Source organism: Cydia fagiglandana, chromosome 5, assembly GCF_963556715.1.
Source record: "Cydia fagiglandana chromosome 5, ilCydFagi1.1, whole genome shotgun sequence".
NCBI classification, from domain to species: domain Eukaryota; kingdom Metazoa; phylum Arthropoda; class Insecta; order Lepidoptera; family Tortricidae; genus Cydia; species Cydia fagiglandana.
The window spans coordinates 20,463,108-20,483,169 of record NC_085936.1 but is presented as its reverse complement, the minus strand read 5'-3'; the positions used below and the strand labels follow the sequence as shown (position 1 = coordinate 20,483,169).

Below are 20,062 nucleotides of genomic sequence, written 5' to 3'. Positions count from 1 at the left end.
TTTCCGGCCCTTGCAAAAAGAGGACAAAGAGGGGCAAAGAGGAGTTGTTTAAATTGTGTCACTATGATCAACTGGGCCTGCCTATCCTTGCGATATATTCTCTCTGTTAAGCGAAACCGTAGCAGTGTCTTGTCGTAGATATGATCCGCCTAGTGTCATGTGTGTCCTTTTTAGATGTTCCCAGAATACGAATACGATGACCACTTCAATTCGCGCTATCTCCAAAACTCCCTCGCTTTCGATTCCGGATCCACTGTCGCCCTCAACCACGAGGTCAACACGCCCGCTCAAGTAACTGGCCACTTTGGAACCGTCAGTTACTCTAAAGGTGCTGCTTTTCTCCGAATGATCCATGTCATGATCACTCCTGAGACGTTTAGGAAGGCTTGTCGTATCTTCTTGACTAGCAAGTAAGTCGCTTATTAAGTTACTTATGAGCTTATTACTTATGTTTCTTTTATTTTTATTTTAGAAACAAATTCAATCTAAATTAAATGTATGCTGACCAATAAATATGGTATAAGTTTTGTATGTAAGTATTGTAATCTCCTTATTCTATATTGTTTTAGTTCTTTTGAAGCAACCGACCAGTACGACTTATACAGAGCTTTTGAGGAAGCTATTCAAGAGGATGGTACGTTGAATGAATATCAAGGATTTAACTTCGAAGAGTTTTACCGTATCTGGGTCAATGAACCTGGTACTCCTATTCTATTGGTTGAGATTAATCATGAAACTGGAGCTATTTCTTTGAAACAAGTAAGACTTTTGAATCTTTTAACACAAAAAGTATTTATAATATTATGTTTGTGTTGAAGCAATTTGAGTTCATGTATTTTAATACATTTTTCAGGAGCGATTCTTCTTAAGTGCCACCGCGACGCCTACTGGTCAAATTTATCCAATTCCTATAACCTACTCCACCAAGAGTGATCTAAGATTTGAAAGTCTTAAGCCCATTCAAATTATGTCAGGCGAGACTTTGGAACTGACTAAGACAGCTGGCGAAGAATGGGTTATTTTTAATAACTTACAACATGGTGAGTATGTTTTTCACAATTGTCGTGTTGGCAATGCGTAATCAGTTTTAATGTTCTGCATAACATCTAGCATCAAATCTTGACGTGATGATTGCGAGAGTAACTGTAAAGCTACCTTATAATCTTATAAATGAATAAAACATAGATGACGATGAATTGAGAGCTTTTATAATGTCACTTAATTATTATTAAGAAGTTCTGAAGTATTTACGAACTAAATTTAGAAACTTAATTTTTAAAATTGTAATATTTTAGGACACTACAGAGTAGACTACGATGAGAAATCATGGAGTTTGATCGCCGAAGCATTACTGAATGAACCTGAAAACATTCACTACTTGAACCGAGCCCAAGTTAGTATAAAAACGGACTTAGTTCTATACTTTGTTATTGTCAATATTACTCATTTTCTATGTCAATAACAGTTTTTTTGTTATATTTTGACACCCACTTTTGCTTCCAGGTGGTCGATGACGTCTTTGCTCTGATGAGGTCTACAAGAATGTCCTACAGTTTCGGTTTCAACATTCTGAGGTTCCTTCGCAACGAGCATAACATGCATGTTTGGGATGCCGCCATCACCGGCTTTAACTGGCTCAGGAACAGGCTGAGGCATTTGCCTGAGAGCCAGGCAGAATTCGATGTAAGTACCTAAGTACCATAAAAAACAGCTGACTTCACAAATTATTTCAATTTATTCTGGTATAAATTTAAATATTAAAGTTTTAAAAAGCAAAAGCACCAATAATAATATCTTCCCGTACAAGACCTGGTAATCCATCGTTTTTATGGTGTTTAAGACTTCACATCATTTCAAAACTTGAACTACAAATATGCATTTACGGTTAAATATGGATTCTGGTGGAAAAATAGGTAGATAGTTACTTGCTTTTGATAATTTATTTTATTAATTAAAACTTAATTGCACAAAATAAAATTGTACAAATGGCGGACTTAATGCCTTAATGCATTCTCTATCACCTTTATTTACATCTTTTTCTTAAATTATCATTAAAATTGAATTTTAGGTCTATATTGTGTATGATTTTTTTATGAGTCAACTTTACTTCAGTCACTGGATCATGATTCAGGATGCTAGTTTCTAAATTTGATTATAATATTATCAAACAGATTTCTTATCTTTGTAAAATATGTACAGAGTTAAAGTCCAGGCTAACTTTCCATGGAATTTGCCAAAAAGTGTAAAAATGACATTTCTAGTGCCATCTTCCACCAGAGCTCAGCTATCATTAGGGCTAGGACTAATAATTTAAATATTAATGTTTATTAGGTGATACCTAAATTGTAGCTTTCAACTTAAAAATAAAGTCTAACTAAGCCTTTTTAATGTATAGGGGTTTGTACTAGACACCATGTCGCACCTCATCGAGCACGTAGGCTTCAACGTCCTCAGCACCGACACACCCACGGACATCATGAACCGTCAAGCCACTCTGCACTTTGCTTGTTTGCTCGGACACGAACGATGTGTGACTGAGTCCAGGGAACGCTTTGTTAGTTTGAAGGACCATAATGTTTGGTGAGTGCAAAAATGTACAATTTTATCCTTTTCTTATATGAGCGAAATTGTATATTACATCACTACAGCAATGTTTAGTTGTGAAATTTTAGCGTTCCTAATTTTTTTGTCACCGTCATGATCATAAATTATAAGTCAAGAAATACTTACCTAATGCTAAGAAACCGAGTTCAACTTATTTAAAGAGTTTTCTGTTATATATTGATTAATTTTGATGAACCTCCGTATTCTTACTTTATGAATCAATCTCCTAACAAGTGTTAATAGTTCTTTATATTTTGTTTCAGGGTGCATGGAGGAATCCGACGTAACGTGTACGTAGTTGGAGTGCGAGAAGGAGATGAACAAGATTTCAACTTCATCCTCTCTCGCTTCCGCTCATCAAATCTCGCCCATGACCAGCTAGAGATGCTGAGGGCTATGGGTGCTACTAAGAATCCAGCATTATTAACAAGGTAATTATTATTATTTTGACAGTGCTTGCCAATTTATGGTACTTATCAACTTCAAAATCTAATAAATAGATTACCGACAAGTGGGATTACGAGTATGAACGTGATTGACAGCAGTGTACTTTTCATAATCTTTGAATCTGTATCTACCAGTCTTAGGGTAAATGTTTTGACTAGTTAGATTGTAATATACCCCATCCGTCCCCAGCTACCCCATTTGACGGTACATGAAGAAATGTACTAAAACTTTACTAATTTAAAAATAAAAATTGACCACAGATACTTGGAGCTGACGTTGACCGATGAAGTGAGGTCTCACGACAAGGCGAACTCCTTCAGCTATGCTCTTCTAGGCAACAAGGAGAACGCGCCCGTAATTCTAGAATTTGTGAAGAACAACATCGATGCTATGAGGATCGCGTAAGTTTCAACACAATTGTGTTCTACTAGTAATTACTACGCGTACGCGTTCGCTAAATTTTACTGTACGAGAAGTTTCATAGATTTTTGCTGCGTGAGTTGCGTGACATTGATCAGTCTGTTAACTATGGTTGGTGCAACTGACCTTTAGTCATTTATTCCCTTACACACGATTGATACCACATATTCAAATCACATGTCCCTTCTTTTATAATTAAAATGTTATTCACCAAAATATGATGTTTACAAAATATAAAAAATAAAAATCAAATGCCAATTAGCAGTGTCCTTTCTAAAATGTCTATTTACATATTTTGACAGATTTAAGCTGCCGTTTTTCCTACTCAGTGTTTAATTTGTGTAAAAATACTGTAGACGAATTTAAAGCCCTTAAGTAGCTAATAATCTATTTTATATTTCACAGCTACGTAGAGGATTCCCCACCCAACCCGGTACACACTTGCCTCTCCAACTTGGCTGCATATCTCGAAGAACCCGAACTAGTTGAGGTATAATCATCAGTACATTATTATGTACATGCAGATTATGACGAAGCTTGTTCCATGCACACAGGGGCAAAGTAACGACTGTTGTTACAAATCTATCATCACAACCACTATATTTTATGGACGATAACTACTTACGTGTGTGGACGAAGTCTCTCTGCGTAAGAGTCCTGTTTTCGTCTGGTTTGACCTTTAGACAAAAAACTTACTTTACTGTACTGATCTAACCTGTTGCTTCTTAAAGCCGGATAAACATGTAAAGTGTTATTTTATGGAACTTACAAACTATGTAAACAAAAGTCACAAGTAAATTCATAATTCAGAGACAATTTCAATATGGCGGTTTGTTTACATTGTTAGCAAGTTCCATAGAATGACACTTCAGCATTGATATCGACTGGAAAACGAGTCCAAAATTTAAGTGTCGACTACTTTTAATAAAATACCGCGTCAAATGTTTCTAATTTTCTTTGCAGTATGAAGAATGGCTGCAATCTAACCAAGTCGGGACTCTTCAATACAACACCGCTTTATCTGCCATCACATCAGCAAGAAACAATATGGCTTGGGGCACCACCAATGTGGACAACATTCTAGGCGCCATCAGAGACGATGCCACTAGGGTCGTCACTTCAGTTTTCATGCTTGGTGCTATGGCTCTTTTGGCCGTTGTCGCTTAAAGACATTATTTTTATTTAGAATTTGAATGAGATTGAGACTATTGATATGTTATGAATAAAGGACTGTTAAATAGTTGGCAAATAAATTTTACTTTACATACATTTATTATGTGATTTTTATCAAATCTGCTACCTATAAGAAAATGGAAGAAGCATATCAAGTGTATGACGAGGTATATGAGCCAAATAAAAAATAAGCAAGAAATAGAAAGTACTCTATACGTGGGAAAATACAACGAATATTATCTTCCTCTGTTAAAAATTGGTTTTATATGCAGTGGAAATACTGTGTGTACACCTGTACAGTCAGCTACAGAGAGAGTTGTCCCTAATTTCTAAGCAGAGAGAGTCAGCTATATATGCAGCTGACTGTATGTGTGATTTGTATTTGTAGTACGTCATTACCTGCTATTAATCTGTCCTGTTATATAACTAATAAAAAAACCTTATTTTTATCTTGATAACAAAGCATTATCAATATTTTAGACCGACTATCTACCTAATCCGATAATGATAATAACGTTTATCATATTCAAGTCATTAAGTACATTTTGCTGGATTGATTCCATTATTAGTCGGGCGAATGGTGCAAAGTGTAAGTCTCCTTTTTTATATAACGTATTTTTACGTCAACAAAATCTGCTTCTGATTTAAAAGTTGTGATACAATTGATATGTAGACCTTTAGCATAAAGAATTAGTAGGTAAAGATCTTTTGAAGAAGAGATCTAAAGAAAAGCTGGTATAATCAGAATTCATGCTTTAGTATAATCGATGGCCCTGAACTGCCTCAATATCAAATTCAGAATACACCTTTAGTGGGCTAAAGTAAGAAATAAAGTCTTACTAATGCTTTTACATAAGTACTTAAGATAGATGCTAAAGAATCGATGTGATGTTTGCAACTCGAAGTCACCTGTTTTCATTGCTCTATATCGTGATTTCCATTCCAGCATCATGTCGGCCCTCAAACTGGTTATCCTGCCAGCCCTCCTGGCGTTAGCCATCGCGGAGCTGCCTATTGACTTGCTCGAGGTCCAAGAAACACTTTATAGGAATGATGATGTGGATCCAACTATTTACCGTATTCCAGAGGATTTTGACCCTGTGCATTACGACGTGGAAATTATCCCTTACTTTGAAGATGAAGGCGATAAAGAAGCGTTTAGTTTTGATGGTGAAGTGAGCCTTGAGCTTAAGGTATGATGTGATACTATAATATAAAATTATTACGAATTACCAAACTCAAAATAAATAAAGACGTTTTAATGGGTTAAAATAGTAGGTTGGTTAAAATAGTAGTAGGTACTTAATCTAAAAGCAATCAATTAAATTATAGCCTTAGATACCAGACATAGATTTTCATGAGTCATTAATCCATTAGCCTTAACATATTGTACATAGAGATTGAATGAACCTTGATGACACAGAAAAAAAAAATAGGATAAAATGACATAGACCAACTTAGTCCCACAGCGACTTCAATAAGACGTGTCGTATGGGTACTAGATGCAGATTATCTTAAAAAAATAATATAAATAGAAAACATCCATAACTCAGAAACAAATAACTGTCGCAAATACACAAATAATGCCCTGACTAGGATTCGAACTCATGCTTTCTGCTTCGTAAGCAGGGTCACTAGAAATATGACAAGCAGGTTTATATATTTCTATAAATGTATTTTTTTACAGCCAATCCGAGACGGACTGAGTTCCATCACTCTGCAAGAAAATGTACGGTCGATAGTTTCAGTAGACCTCTTCGACAGTACCGGATCCCCTGTAGAGCTGGACCAAGCCCTCCCTTTCGAGAGAATCAGGGAATACCACTTCCTGAAGATTAACCTCAGGAATAATGCGACCTTGGTCAATGGAGATACCTATGTTGTCAAAATCGTTTACGTTGGTAATATTAACGAAACTCCTCTGTCTCGAGGCGTGTTTAGAGGCAGTTACACAGGCAGCGATGGAAGACTTCAGTGAGTTTTAAAATAAAATTCGATAAGTCCATTGTTTACTCTGGAAGACTTTTACTAAGCTTATATTGACGACTTCATAATCAATATATTATGTAATTTCTATCAATGTCCTGATTTGTAAAACGATGTATTATCTAAATCGAACGATCGATGTTGAAACCGAATATTGAATGAATCTCATTCAAAAACAAAAAATGAATTTACTAAAAGGAATATTGTAAGACAAGTCTGAATTGTTAGATGATGATTTAATTTTGTTCACACCCATCATTCTTCCATTACAGCTGGTATGCGGCTACTCACTTGCAGCCAGTGAATTCAAGACAGGTGTTCCCATCCTTCGACGAGCCTGGATTCAAGTCCACTTTCCGGATGATGATTACCAGGCCTACGCACTTTGGAGAAACCTACTCTAACATGAGGATTGCTTCCACTGTGGCGTAAGTACATATTTTGTAAACAGGGCTGTTTTTAAGATTATCTTTACTAAGTATCTTATCATCAGGATGAAGCGAAGGGACTATACGAGTATTCAAGCCAAAAGTTGAATTTTGAAGCTAATTCTGCGTAGACTTTACAAGGACAAACTGTAAACATATCAATATCAGCGTCAGATTTCTTGGAAAATACGACGTTTATTGTAGCAGTTTCACGACGTTTATCTCACGTCAAAGTTCGCTCAAACGGACTCTATCGAAATGAGCTTCGTCTAAATTAAGTAAATGGTTTTGCTGTAGCCTAGAGCATTTGACCACCTTCTAACTTTTACTTTACTTGCAGTCTCGGAAACCGTATCAGAGAAGTATTTCACGTAACTCCAAGAATGCCAGCTTACCTAGTCTCCTTCCACGTAAGCGAAGAATTCACCGTCCTGGCTGACAACAACGATAGAGAAAGACCGTACCGAATCCTAGGCAGACCTAACGCTGTCGGCCAAGGAGAGTATGCTTTAGAAGTCGGACCACCGTTAACGCAATGGCTGGAAGATTATTTAGGTATCGAGTACTATGGAATGGGAGAAGACATGAAGAATGACCAGATTGCTGTGCCTGACTGGGCTTCCGGTGCTACTGAAAATTGGGGATTCGTGAGTTACAGGTAATTTGATATTTCGTTTCAACAAACAAATGCTCTAATTCCGGATGTGACACGATGCAGCCACAAAGATATTCACATTACGGCCTCGTCGTGCAATTGCTGGCTATTTAATTAATAACAATATATAATTATTTTAATAAGAAATTATCCATTGTTAAAAAATTTTGCAATTAAAGCAAACTTTACAATGCTTCTTTATGTCCTAGGGAATTGCGTCTTTTGTATGAAGAAGGCGAGACCAACGCTTTGGACAAGATGTATATTGGAACGATCACATCGCACGAGCTGGCTCACAAATGGTTCGGCAACCTGGTCACTTGCAGGTGGTGGGACAATGTGTGGATCAACGAAGGTTTCGCCAGTTACTTCGAATATTTTGCTATGGATGGCGTAAGTTGAAACATTATTTTAGCTTTGATCAATAAAATATTAAATAAAATGGTTTCCAATCAACTTTCCCATCTGTTTTGACTGTCTACCGTCGTTATTAAATTAATCAGTCTTTTTGAAGAGTAGACTAACTTTTAATTTTACCCAGGTTGATCCGTCCATGGAGCTCGCAGACCAATTCCAAATCATGTACGTGCAGTCAGCCCTGTCTGCTGACGCTTCTGCTGCCACTCGCGCCCTGCAGCACACCGTTAACAGCCCTGCTGATGTCACCGGCCACTTCTCTGGCATCAGCTACTCTAAGGGTGCCACGTTCCTGTTGATGCTGAAGTATTTGTTCACTGAAGAGACTTTCAAGAAGGCATTGAACTATTTCTTGGTAGATTGGTGAGAATTTTTAGTGACGTTTATTAAAATATTTATGTCCCGAGGACCCTTAATGTTTGATATGATTGGAATATGGGGTAGCATATAATTCGACTGTTGAGTAGTAGTTAATTAGTATGTTTTTAAGTTCTTGGACAAACGATTTTGTTACCTTCAGATTCGTTATTCACTGTAAGCTAAAAGTCACAATTGTAGGAACTAAGTAATAAGGAATAAATCTAAAAATTGATTTTGCATAGGTCCTACGAACACGCCTTCCCTGAACATCTCTATGAAGCCTTCACCCGCGCTGTGCAAGAAGATAGCACCAGCGTGAGCAACGTCAACGTTGAGGATTTCATGAAGTATTGGGTCGACGAGCCGGGATACCCCGTGCTTGACGTTGAAGTCAATACTGATACCGGCGTCATCAGTTTAAGCCAGGTATGTTTTTTGTTAGAAGACGAAACACTTCATCATACTAATAACATTGTGTGCAAATATACACAAACAGGCGTCACTAGTCACGACCAAGTGACTTTCGTTTTACTGTGTCAAATTTTCCAGATATTCCTTAACGCTTCATTATTGATTCAAGTCCGTAATTTCCAAATCTTCATCAATTACAGGAACGCTTCTTCGTCAGCGCCACAGCCACCCAAACCGAGCAAGTCTGGCCTCTGCCTTTGACCTGGACTACCGGCAGCAACCCTGACTTCGAGAACTTACGACCCTCGCGGGTTATGACGGGCAGAACCGACACCGTACAGAAGACAGCCGGTGTTGAAGAATGGGTCATATTCAATGTTCAGCAGAAAGGTTCGTAGATTTTTTTTACGATTTTGATGCCCATGATTTATTAATTAAAAAAAAAACTGTTGGAACGGGTTGCACTCCGGGAGTGCCGACAGAAGTGAAAACTCAATGTTTAGGCCAAAATGTCTGCAGCACTATGTATAATTGCCCTATCCTCCTTTCTATTGAAAAACTTTAGTTCTGAAATTGCTGGCCAGTGAGCTTAAATTTTTAGCGTTAATTGTTTAAAATTCGAATAGAAATTGTAAAGTTACCTTGCAGACCTCGCATCTAAATATATTTGGTCATGATATTTTGAGTTTAATTCACCAGTACTAGAGTTCACTTTTATTAGCGATTTCCTCAAAATGTAGCTTTATTGAATTATATTTGAGTGATATAAAGTTTGAATGTAACTGTGAGATCCTCGTATTTCAGCCCGTACAAGATTAGAACATTGAGCTTTATTGCTTAATATAAAAGTCCAGTTTTAAATAATTGACCTGATTATGATACGTTATGACTAAAGTTCTTTGGTGAATAACATTGTCCGTGACACATGACGTCAGCGTTACGTTACGCGTTACGCTGAATCGAGTTTATCATTTTTTCCCCACCTCAAAAAGTGCTCAGCGCCGCTAAAGAAGTTTTCACTCCAAAAATATTCCTAAATCTTCAAGTACATAGTTAGTTTTGTTCTGTAACTTATGTCTGATGAATATGTTTTCAGCTGGTATCTACAGAGTGAACTATGACACGAACAATTGGCAGTTGCTGGCAGCCGCGCTGAAGGCCGATATCAACTCCATCCACTACCTGAATAGAGCTCAAGTAGGTTTCGTAAAGTCATCGTCTTCTTAGTCAATAATGATTAATGACTGTAAAAGCAAAGCAAGAAATACGTGTTAAATATAAGAACATTGTTATTTTGTAGTAGTTTTAATGTATAATGTTTTGCGTTTACCTTTGCTTGTATGATTATATTATTTTCCAGTCAAAACCGTTTACAGCAATATTAATTGTCTTCTTTTCAGATATTACAATATCTCTTTTTTAATTAAGCGAACTATTATATGGAATGCTTTACTGTTTAGCTATGTAAATAGTTCAAAATGTTAAAAGTAACATTGTTAAACGATTTCACAAATCTCAAACATATCTCACTTTAAAACAACTGTAATTTATTTTAGATCGTTGACGACGTGTTCAGTCTGATGCGCTCCGAGCGCATGACCTACGCCCTCGGCTTGCAAGTGCTGGACTTCTTGAAGGAAGAGACCAACTACTTCGTGTGGTACCCGGCCATCACTGGCTTCAGTTGGCTGAGGAACAGACTGTTGCATCTGCCTGCCATGAGGGAGACCTATGACGTACGTATTCTACTAGTTCTCCGCTGCTGCTTATTGTTACGCGGCTTGGTTTCAAGTATTGGAGTAATGAAGAAGTAGACCAACTATTACTTGTGGTACGGGTACCCCGGGTACCCGGCCAGCATCAGCTTCTCTCACGGTACTTTGATTTCATCAGGCAACTAAAATACTCATTGAGACAATTATAACAAATTCAAATACAATTAGGTTGCGTTGTTGTTGATTAGGTTGAGTTCCTGCCACCTCGATGTGTCCATCGTGAGATCAACTCGATGATACCAACTTACATAATGTACGTGAAGCGTCAGCTCAGTCGAATCATGGGAAGTGGGTCTAATTTAACTTGCAAGATTTGATCCAAACATACATACAAACATCGCAAGTTAAATAAAGCTTGTAAATGCATCATAAATGCAAACGTTACTTTTGACACTGACAGATCGGTATCGTAACTTATTATATAAGCATTGTTCAAATTGGGCCGTAATAATTTATAAAAAAATCATTTCCACCAATAGCAATTGATGTATATCTTCTTGGACTCCGTGATCACCGACCTGGGCTACGACGTGCTCCCCAGCGACTCCCTCACCAGGACCCTGAACCGGTTCTTCGTGCTGTCCTTCGCCTGCTCCATCGGGCACGAGGGCTGCGTCAGCAACGCTCTGGACAAGTGGAACGCGTTCAGAAATAACGGTGTCAGGTGAGTAAGTGTCCCAAGGACATTTAAAAGATTTTACAATAATAAAATACATTTTTCATTTTGGAAAACGTCCAAGGAAATTTTTAATAACTTGGCCTCCTATGAATTAAAAAAAAAGTGGGCATTACCTTATTTATGTTAAATAACGACCGTTACTTACAACACATTAGGTATTCAAACTTGCATGAGCCAATGCGCCTAAATAACAGTATAACATTTTCTTTGTACTATACCACGCTGAGACATTGCTCGTACAAATATCACAGGCGTTCAAAAACCAGTACATTGACTCTTGTAGAATTTAGACGCGTAACACACAACCGTAAGGCGAGTAACGTACGTGTACTATAAAATTTTTGTGCACCTAGCACACAAATTTTATAGTACACGTAAAAGCACAATAGAATATATAATTGTGTGAAAATGAAAAACCCTATTTCATAGAAACTGTATAAGCCCTCTAGAAGCTGATCAATGATCATAATTAATTAACATTACTTGGCATCTAGTTTGCTTCTCATCCAATTTGATTCTTAGGCCACTGTTATGTAGAACTATGTCATAATAAATCAATTTATTTATCTTCTGCGAGTGTGCTTAGTGAGTATGTCAGGTATCTAGTAATTAAAGCGAAGAGGTTCTATAGTGGCAGGAATCCAATTGGCTTGGCAAATCAGTAGGCTTAAGTACTCACGATCACTAAATATCTTCGCACAATTCCCCTAATAAATCCAAGCGGTCAGTTCGCGTGACCGCGGGCTATTTACAAAATGGCCGCTGTAATACCAATCAGGGGTAATGCCTCAATATCGGCCGGGTAATTGAGTGAAAAGGATATGAAACATTAATCTAGGTGGAGGGATTTAACTAGTTAGTCAACATACAATTTATGAATTTATTTTATTCGTTCATTGGAATGCATTAAAACGTTCATTAAATAATTTTCGTATAAAATTCCTATTACTTTTCAGCATTGCAGTAGAAATAGGTTACGTTAAGGTTAAAAACCTTTAGAAAAGTGTAGGTACGTTTATGTATGTAGAAGTAACAATTCGCTATTAGGAATCTCACAGTTGCAGATATATTGTAGGTACATACACTAATGAAACGTTATAAATATACCTATTTATAAATACAAGTAGGTACAGTCACCATCAGATATATTGGAGCGGCCAAGGTGCTCACAAATACCTGAACACGCCTCTATTGTCAAGGCGTTAGAGTGCATGTTCAAATATTTTTAGCACCTCGATCCGATATATCTGATGGTAACTGTATATTGCTAATAACTAAAAGTATATTATAATCATCGCAAGATAATTAGAATGTGAATCATTGTAGCCACGCTTTTAAACACTCCATAATTATTTCAACTAATTGAAGACCGGCCCGTGTAGCACTCAGTCCACTTGACACAAAAATGTACATTCACCATTTAATAAGAGCGTAACTACTGACCATTAACTTCCTTATTGTTATATAAATAAAGGTTATTCTTGTAATTTCTGTAATCTTTTTGTGCAGGTAAGTACCGCTCTAATAGCACTTATTATCCAATGAAACGGTGATATCATATCAATTAACGATTTCACAATTAGTATTGGCGAATTTTTACTAGTATTGGTAATTTAAAGAGTTCAGGAAAAGTCAGGTAATTTAAGGAGTTCAGGGGGACTATTTTACTGGTCAATATGATATGTCGATGTCGTACTGTCATGTCAACTCAGTTCTATTTTTCGGAATTATGCGTTTTAAGACTTTTAAGGTTATTAATTGTGACGTTCTACGGAAAAAGGTACCTTATGGCGGTTGGCGTTTACTTCGCATAGCGCCGCAATAATATTGGAGCGGCGTTAATAATAGCGTAAGCGCCAACCGCCATAAGGTACCTTTACCATTGGGACGTCACAATTGTATGGAGGTGACATCTATCAGCATACCGATGTTAATCGATAAATACTATACTTAATTAATAGATGACTTAGCGACCCGCCCCTGCTTCGCACGGGTTACACAAAACCTTAAGAAACCTTCTTCAAGAATCACTCTATTAAATAATAGTATTTTATGCAACAGTTTTATAAGAGGGGTCAAAAAATGTGAGTGGCGTGGGTATACGCCATGAACATTTTTTGGCTACTTATACAACGTTGCATACAATGCTTTTTCTATGAGTAGGCAATATTGAATAAAATACAAAAATTTATAAACAAAATTTTATTTATGAAAATGTCAATGTATATTTTGGATAATTGGTAGGTATTACTAGGTATATGTACCTATGTAGCTCTTGCCTGCGACAAGCACCCATAATACCAAATATTACTGCAACCTGTAACAAGAAAAAGAAGAATTAGATAATATTTAGTTTCAATGCAAAAATATAAAATGTAATTATAGCTCGTTGTACTGTGCACTCTAAATCAATAATTTTTATAACATAATACCAACCTTGCTTAAAAGATAGATCTGATCCGGTGCTTTCAATTAGTCTTTGAAAATACACCAATAAGACGTTTTCAGAGAATGACGAAGTTTTGTGTTCCAATCTCCACGCCATGAACTTCTCAAAGATTTGTCGTATAGGTGCTGCGACTTAGTACTTAGGCAACAAAATAAATAGTAACGCAAAGTAATCAAACAACAAGAAATTACCGGGAAAGGCGGGAAACGTAAAAACAAACGAGTAATGTCTATGGTTATGTTTTTTTTTATAGCCGTTACACACTACCGCACCAGGGTCGTGGTGCTGTAAGTGTGTTACAGGCCTTAAAGTCCACCTTCCAATAGTGATGATACCAAAAAAAGTATTTTTATTATGTTGGTAGCAATGAACTCATTACAAATTTGTTTTTTTTTATAAAAACCGTATTCATTCAATCGTTTGTCACGTTGGTAGCAATGTATCGGTATGTGGCACCGCACTAGCTTACCGTGTCGTAATGTCTCTAAAACGATACAAGTGCTTTTTTGGGCAATAGACTATAGACTTTTAAGGAGCTTGCCCTTATATGTTCGTTCGTGACTATGTAAATGACAGATAAAAGTACACGAGTAGAAAAATAAATAAATATTATAGCCTATAGGACATTGTTACACAGATTGCCTAAGTCCCACAGTAAGCTCAAGAAGGCTTGTGTTGTGGGTACTCAGACAACGATATATATAATATACAAATACTTAAATACATAGAAAACACCCATGACTCAGGAACAAATATCTGTATCATCATACAAATAAATGCCCTTACTGGGATTCGAACCCAGGACCATCGGCTTCGCAGGCAGGGTCACTACCCACTAGGCCAGACCGGTCGTCAAACTCTATTGATTCTGAAACTCTATTGATAGTTGAAAACCGCACAGGTAAATTCGTTCAGTAGTTTACACATAGACACAACACATGCATCTAGACACAAACAGACGCGGCGGGGGACTTTGTTTTATAAGGTGTAGTGATCATTTTTAAAATTTCCCTTCCACTAAGATCAAGTTGTTTTAAAAATCACACTACAATTGTTGAAATTAATGGCGATATTCGGCCAGTAACCCAAACAATTTCACATCCTACTTTTCCTTCCAGCGTGAACCCGAACATCCGGCGTCACGTGTTCTGCGAGGGTCTCCGCGCCGGAGACTACCAGGACTGGAGCTTCCTGTACCAGCGGCGTCTCAGCTCTAACAATCAGGGCGACAGTGTTGCCATGCTGCGGGCTCTTGGATGCACTAAGGATGAGACGGCTGTCAAAGAGTAAGACTTTTACTAGTTTAGGGGATCTTAACACTGACAACTATAATGACTGGGAGATCTTTTACTAGTGGTGTCTCAGCTTTAACAATCAGGGCGACAGTGTTGCCATGCTGCGAGCACTTGGATGCACTAAGGATGAGACAGCTGTCAAAGAGTAAGTTCTGCTTTTTCTGAGAGTGGAAAATCTATCGTCGTTCGGTCAATATCGCAGGGAACTGTTTGATGAGGATCGCTCGACCATCACCACAGATTATTATGAACAGGCAGAAGAGGCTTATGTCTAGCAGTAGAGGTATTTTGGCTGACATTTCGATGATATTGATGATGCTGTTTCGTGAATGAGACTCAAGAAAGAATGTTTCCTGTGAGCCTAAAGGTGGCCACTGACGAGCCTTCCAACAGTCTAAATATCCAATCCAATCCAAAATCGGTCCATGAATGTCAAAAACGTACACTGTTTAATATTACGATGCCGTCCATTTGGATGAATCCATTGTAACGGCATCCATTTGGAAGGCTCGTCAGTGGCCTGCTTTACACCATAGCTCCCGCGAAAGCAAAAAAAATCCTGGTTTGTCAATTATATAATTGGCTATCAAATGAGAAATACGTAAATTAAATCATTATTAAATATCAAATCTAGTATAAAAATTTGAAAATAACTATAGATCTAAATCTGATCTGATTAGATTTTTCATAAAACACTACTTATTTCTTTTTAGAATGCTGGAGAGGATCCTCACCGACGACGTCAAGGCCCAGGATCGGGTGAACGCCTTCACATTCCTGTACATGGGCAACCGAGAGAACGCCAACATCGCCCTTGAGTTCCTCAAGGAAAGGATCGATGACGTCAGAACAGCGTAAGTACATACATTGCACAAACGTCTTTAGTCAATATACCAGCATGTAGTAGAATGCATATGTAGGTGCTGATGATCGCGATCACATTTAGTAGGTAATCTCTATTGAATGTGGTCATGAGCTGATGGTCTGACTTTGCACCGTATAGTATACTTTACTCTAATGTGACAATTTGATAATTTGACACATTTGTGCACATCACTTGTGCACAGTGTGTTCGAGTCTAAAGGCGGAGTCCACCAGTGTGCTGCACTGTACGGCACAAGCATTTTTGTACTGAATATGCTTATGCCCCACATTGGTGGAATCCCGCCTTAGGTTGAGACTGCAGTGAGCTGCACGTAGTGAAAAGCCGTACAGATTAGGTATGTGGGTGTTGTGTACTTCTTTAAAATATATTTTCAAATTTGTTGTCTATTTTACAGAACCATACTCCCGGCATGGTTCAACACCGTACTTGCCAATCTCGCTGCCTACTTGAATGAAGAAGGCCTCAACGATGTGAGTACAATAACCCTCTTGAGATACTTAAACGTCACCTTGAGTACGGTACTTTACTTTGATTTTCTTTGAATTCTACGAGTACTTACATAAAATAGGGAAAATCAAAAGAAAATGTTTGATAGTGAAAACCACTTTAAAGTTTGTCTTGAAATATAATACGTATGGTTGTCAGTTTTCCTACTTTGACAGAGAAACATAGATAAAAATTCCATATAACCATTTAGGTAGCCTCTTTCATCACTTATGATAATAGTTCATTAACTAATAATCAGTCCTCTAAATGTCTTAAAACATGTAATATAACCTCAATGTAATCGTTCTAATGTTTGATGCTTGTCATCTTTATTGCTAGAAATTAAGATCAAAGGAAGTCAAGTGTGGCAAACACTAGTATTCGCTCCGCGCATAACTCTGGTACCGCCCTAGCGGGTGTGGGACATATTGCTAATTTGACAGTTAGCAGCCTACCGAATAGTATGACGATGTCGTCTCACGAAAGTTCATATTTTCACCACCACGTGCGTTGCCGTCTCTTGTATTTCCCCCATCACCAACTTCACACATAGACATAGCCAATCATCATCATCATTGTAGCCTTCAGTCGCCCACTGCTGAGCATAGGCCTCTCTTCGTGTACGCCACTTATCCCGGTCCTGGGCTAGTCTCATTAAAAAGTGCCCCGCGATTTTCCGAATGTCATCAATTTTTTCCACATAGCCAATATTACACTTTTTTTCAGATGGAAGAATGGCTACACGCCCATGAGGCATCCATCCCGGAGTACAGCGTAGGCATCAGCTCCATCGCCTCGGCCCGCGCCAGCATGCAATGGGGCAGCGACCGCGCCGACAACATCATAAGTGCCGTCAGGGGCTCCGCGGCCATTGCTGTCCCTAGCTTCTTGTTGTTGGTCGCTACTCTACTAGCTCTATTGAGGAACTGAAGTTATCAAGCCTGTAGATGCTAAGATAAATGCTAAGACAAATAGCGGTATCTGGAATAAAAATTTGTCAGCAAACAAACATACGCCTTAAATTATTTGTCTGAAAGTTCAATTTTCAACATCATTTGTTTTTGAGATACCGCTATGGGCTTAGGAGGACAGTATAGACGGTGCAACCGTATTGGAGTTTCGATACATTCCGGCATTTGATCGATCTATTTAGTTTTTGGCATCTCAGTACCTAGACTGCAATGTTATGAAAGTCACATATTTATTCTCGCGCCGTCTAAATGAGCCTTTCCTTTAGGTTAATAATTTGTTGTTCTTTGAAATACAAAAGTAGGTACCTATATCGTTCGCTTGCCAAGACTTCAATGTTATGAAGACTAGGTATTGGATATTTATGTATGATGGAGTGGTTAAAATTAAATCACAAAAAAATTACTATTTTATTGTAACTAAGAAGCGATGTTTTTATACTTTTGTATTTTTATAATATTTATACATATTATGATTGCACTACAAACTTTTTGAAAGTTAATAAAAGTATTTAATTTGCTGTGCAGTAAAATATTAGATAAATAATGATTGTTTTATTTATGACTGGTGTACCAAAATGTTACTACATAAAATATAATTAAATTAATAGCTTGTTTTATGAAACCTAATTGAATCATGTAGATATCAGAACTGTGCTACGCTAACAATTGTTGTACTAATTTAACCTTTGTGTTTACTACCTTATGACATTTAGAATTTTAACGTTTTAAACACATTCTACTTCCGTTGTGTTAATACTTCACTATTACTTGCGCTTTTGTTGAATAAATACCTAATAATTTTTGTGACACAAATTCGGTACGGTACGGTATGGTACGGTATGGTACGGTAATTCAAATGATATTACCGTACCATCGACATTTGTCTACTCATCATCATCATCATCATCATCTCAGCCATAAGACGTCCACTGCTGAACATAGGCCTCCCCCTTGGACCTCCATACGTGCCGGTTGGAAGCGACCCGCATCCAGCGTCTTCCGGCGACCTTAACAAGATCGTCTGTCCATCTTGTGGGTGGACGTCCTACGCTGCGCTTGCTAGTCTGTGGTCTCTACTCGAGCACTTTTCGACCCCATAACTCTCAAAAACTATCAAAAAAGTCTACTAACTATCAAAAAAGTGTTTAATGGAATTTTAGGAATGTTTATCAGATTTTCCATAAATTACCAAATATTTTTTTTTTTATTTATTGTTCAGAACACATACAGTCATACATAAAAATATAGATATAACTTACAAAAAGATATAAGAACAGACCTGGAGGTTCATAATGTAAACATTAAAAGGTACAAAAACGTTTTGCGAAGAGAAAATAAGTAAAACATAACTGATAATACTACTACCTACTTCATCAACATCAACATCAACATTTATTCAGCAAATAGGCCACAAGGGCACTTTTACACGTCAACATTGAATTTACATAAAAGCAAAAATAATAACATCAACAATTTTATAAAATAAAACTAACAATTCAATCTAACGTATTACAATTACTAAGAGATGTATATGGTCTCTTAATGTCGAATTACATACAAAATACAGATAAAAAAACACACACAAAAAAAATCTATAATATTTAGAGGTGTATGTCTCTAGGTGTCAGAACTATAAGATTATATAGTTTATCAAGTTATCCTTAGAGATGTATAAGGTCTCCAAGAGTCAATATCCTGTATAATTAATACATTCATTAAAAGAAAAGAAACATACGAGAACAGAATGAGGCGTCTCACTGTAATTAATTAATAAAAGTTACTAAGTATAATAGCTCGTGTTAGCTTAACAGACCAGTCTCCACAAACAGCACCCGTTCACGAGTATGACGCGTATCTCAGCCATCGCCTCCCTCAACCTTCATTCGGGAAAGTGGCGACCCGATCAACAACGCCACCGTAAGCAAAGACTTTTAAGCGAGCATGACATGTTCAAGCTACCGGCCTATATTAATATTAAAATAGTAATAACATGTAGCTGTAAGACACGGCATTTTGTGCTCATATGTTACATAAAAAGACAGTAATATAGCTTCACATAATTACTAGCCTAAGTTGACTTAGAGATGTAAAGGTCTCTAAGTGTCAGAAACATTAAAAATATAGGTAAGTACAATCAAAAATAAAAATCAAATAAATAAATATGTACTTAGAGATGTATAAGGTCTCCAAGTGTCCAAAACTAAAATTAAATTAAACAATATAATCAAGCGAGAACATCATTGTCTCATGTGTCAATTCTACCGTGTCAACACTAGCATATTTAATTCACAATGTAAAAAAAAACAATATTTATTTAATTCTTATTATACTAATGAAATCAAGCTACCGGCTTAAAAGCATCTCTATCGTTTATAAAATCATTTACAGTGTAGTACGCCTTACGTAACAAGGAGTGCTTAATGTGCGACTTAAATTTATGAAGTGGTAAATCCACTACATCAGTGGGGACTTTGTTATAAAAACGTGTACAGTTCCCGACGAAAGACGTACTAACCTTACGGAGGCGGTGGGCGGGCACAGCAAGTTTATGTTTGTTTCTAGTGTTATAGTTATGGATATCACTGTTAACCTTGAATTCGTGGATGTTTTTCCGAACATA

General features: G+C 37.2%; 1 protein-coding gene across 1 annotated transcript in view; it reads left to right on the top strand.

The window, feature by feature from the left end:
- LOC134664758 (uncharacterized) overlaps positions 1-17,432 on the top strand; it is a 33,518-nt gene extending 16,086 nt beyond the window's left edge. Inside the window, exons 20-42 of the mRNA XM_063521502.1 lie at positions 175-410; positions 570-759; positions 854-1,040; positions 1,296-1,393; positions 1,504-1,683; positions 2,396-2,580; positions 2,868-3,035; positions 3,312-3,452; positions 5,591-5,837; positions 6,332-6,618; positions 6,903-7,058; positions 7,399-7,716; positions 7,923-8,106; positions 8,255-8,493; positions 8,733-8,916; positions 9,102-9,291; positions 9,998-10,098; positions 10,458-10,637; positions 11,156-11,340; positions 14,923-15,090; positions 15,813-15,953; positions 16,380-16,455; positions 17,198-17,432. Coding sequence (XP_063377572.1) covers positions 175-410; positions 570-759; positions 854-1,040; positions 1,296-1,393; positions 1,504-1,683; positions 2,396-2,580; positions 2,868-3,035; positions 3,312-3,452; positions 5,591-5,837; positions 6,332-6,618; positions 6,903-7,058; positions 7,399-7,716; positions 7,923-8,106; positions 8,255-8,493; positions 8,733-8,916; positions 9,102-9,291; positions 9,998-10,098; positions 10,458-10,637; positions 11,156-11,340; positions 14,923-15,090; positions 15,813-15,953; positions 16,380-16,455; positions 17,198-17,401 — 4,245 coding nt within the window. The 3' untranslated portion in view covers positions 17,402-17,432. The remainder of the gene's footprint in view (positions 1-174; positions 411-569; positions 760-853; positions 1,041-1,295; positions 1,394-1,503; positions 1,684-2,395; positions 2,581-2,867; positions 3,036-3,311; positions 3,453-5,590; positions 5,838-6,331; positions 6,619-6,902; positions 7,059-7,398; positions 7,717-7,922; positions 8,107-8,254; positions 8,494-8,732; positions 8,917-9,101; positions 9,292-9,997; positions 10,099-10,457; positions 10,638-11,155; positions 11,341-14,922; positions 15,091-15,812; positions 15,954-16,379; positions 16,456-17,197) is intronic.
- The last annotated feature ends 2,630 nt before the right edge of the window (positions 17,433-20,062 follow it).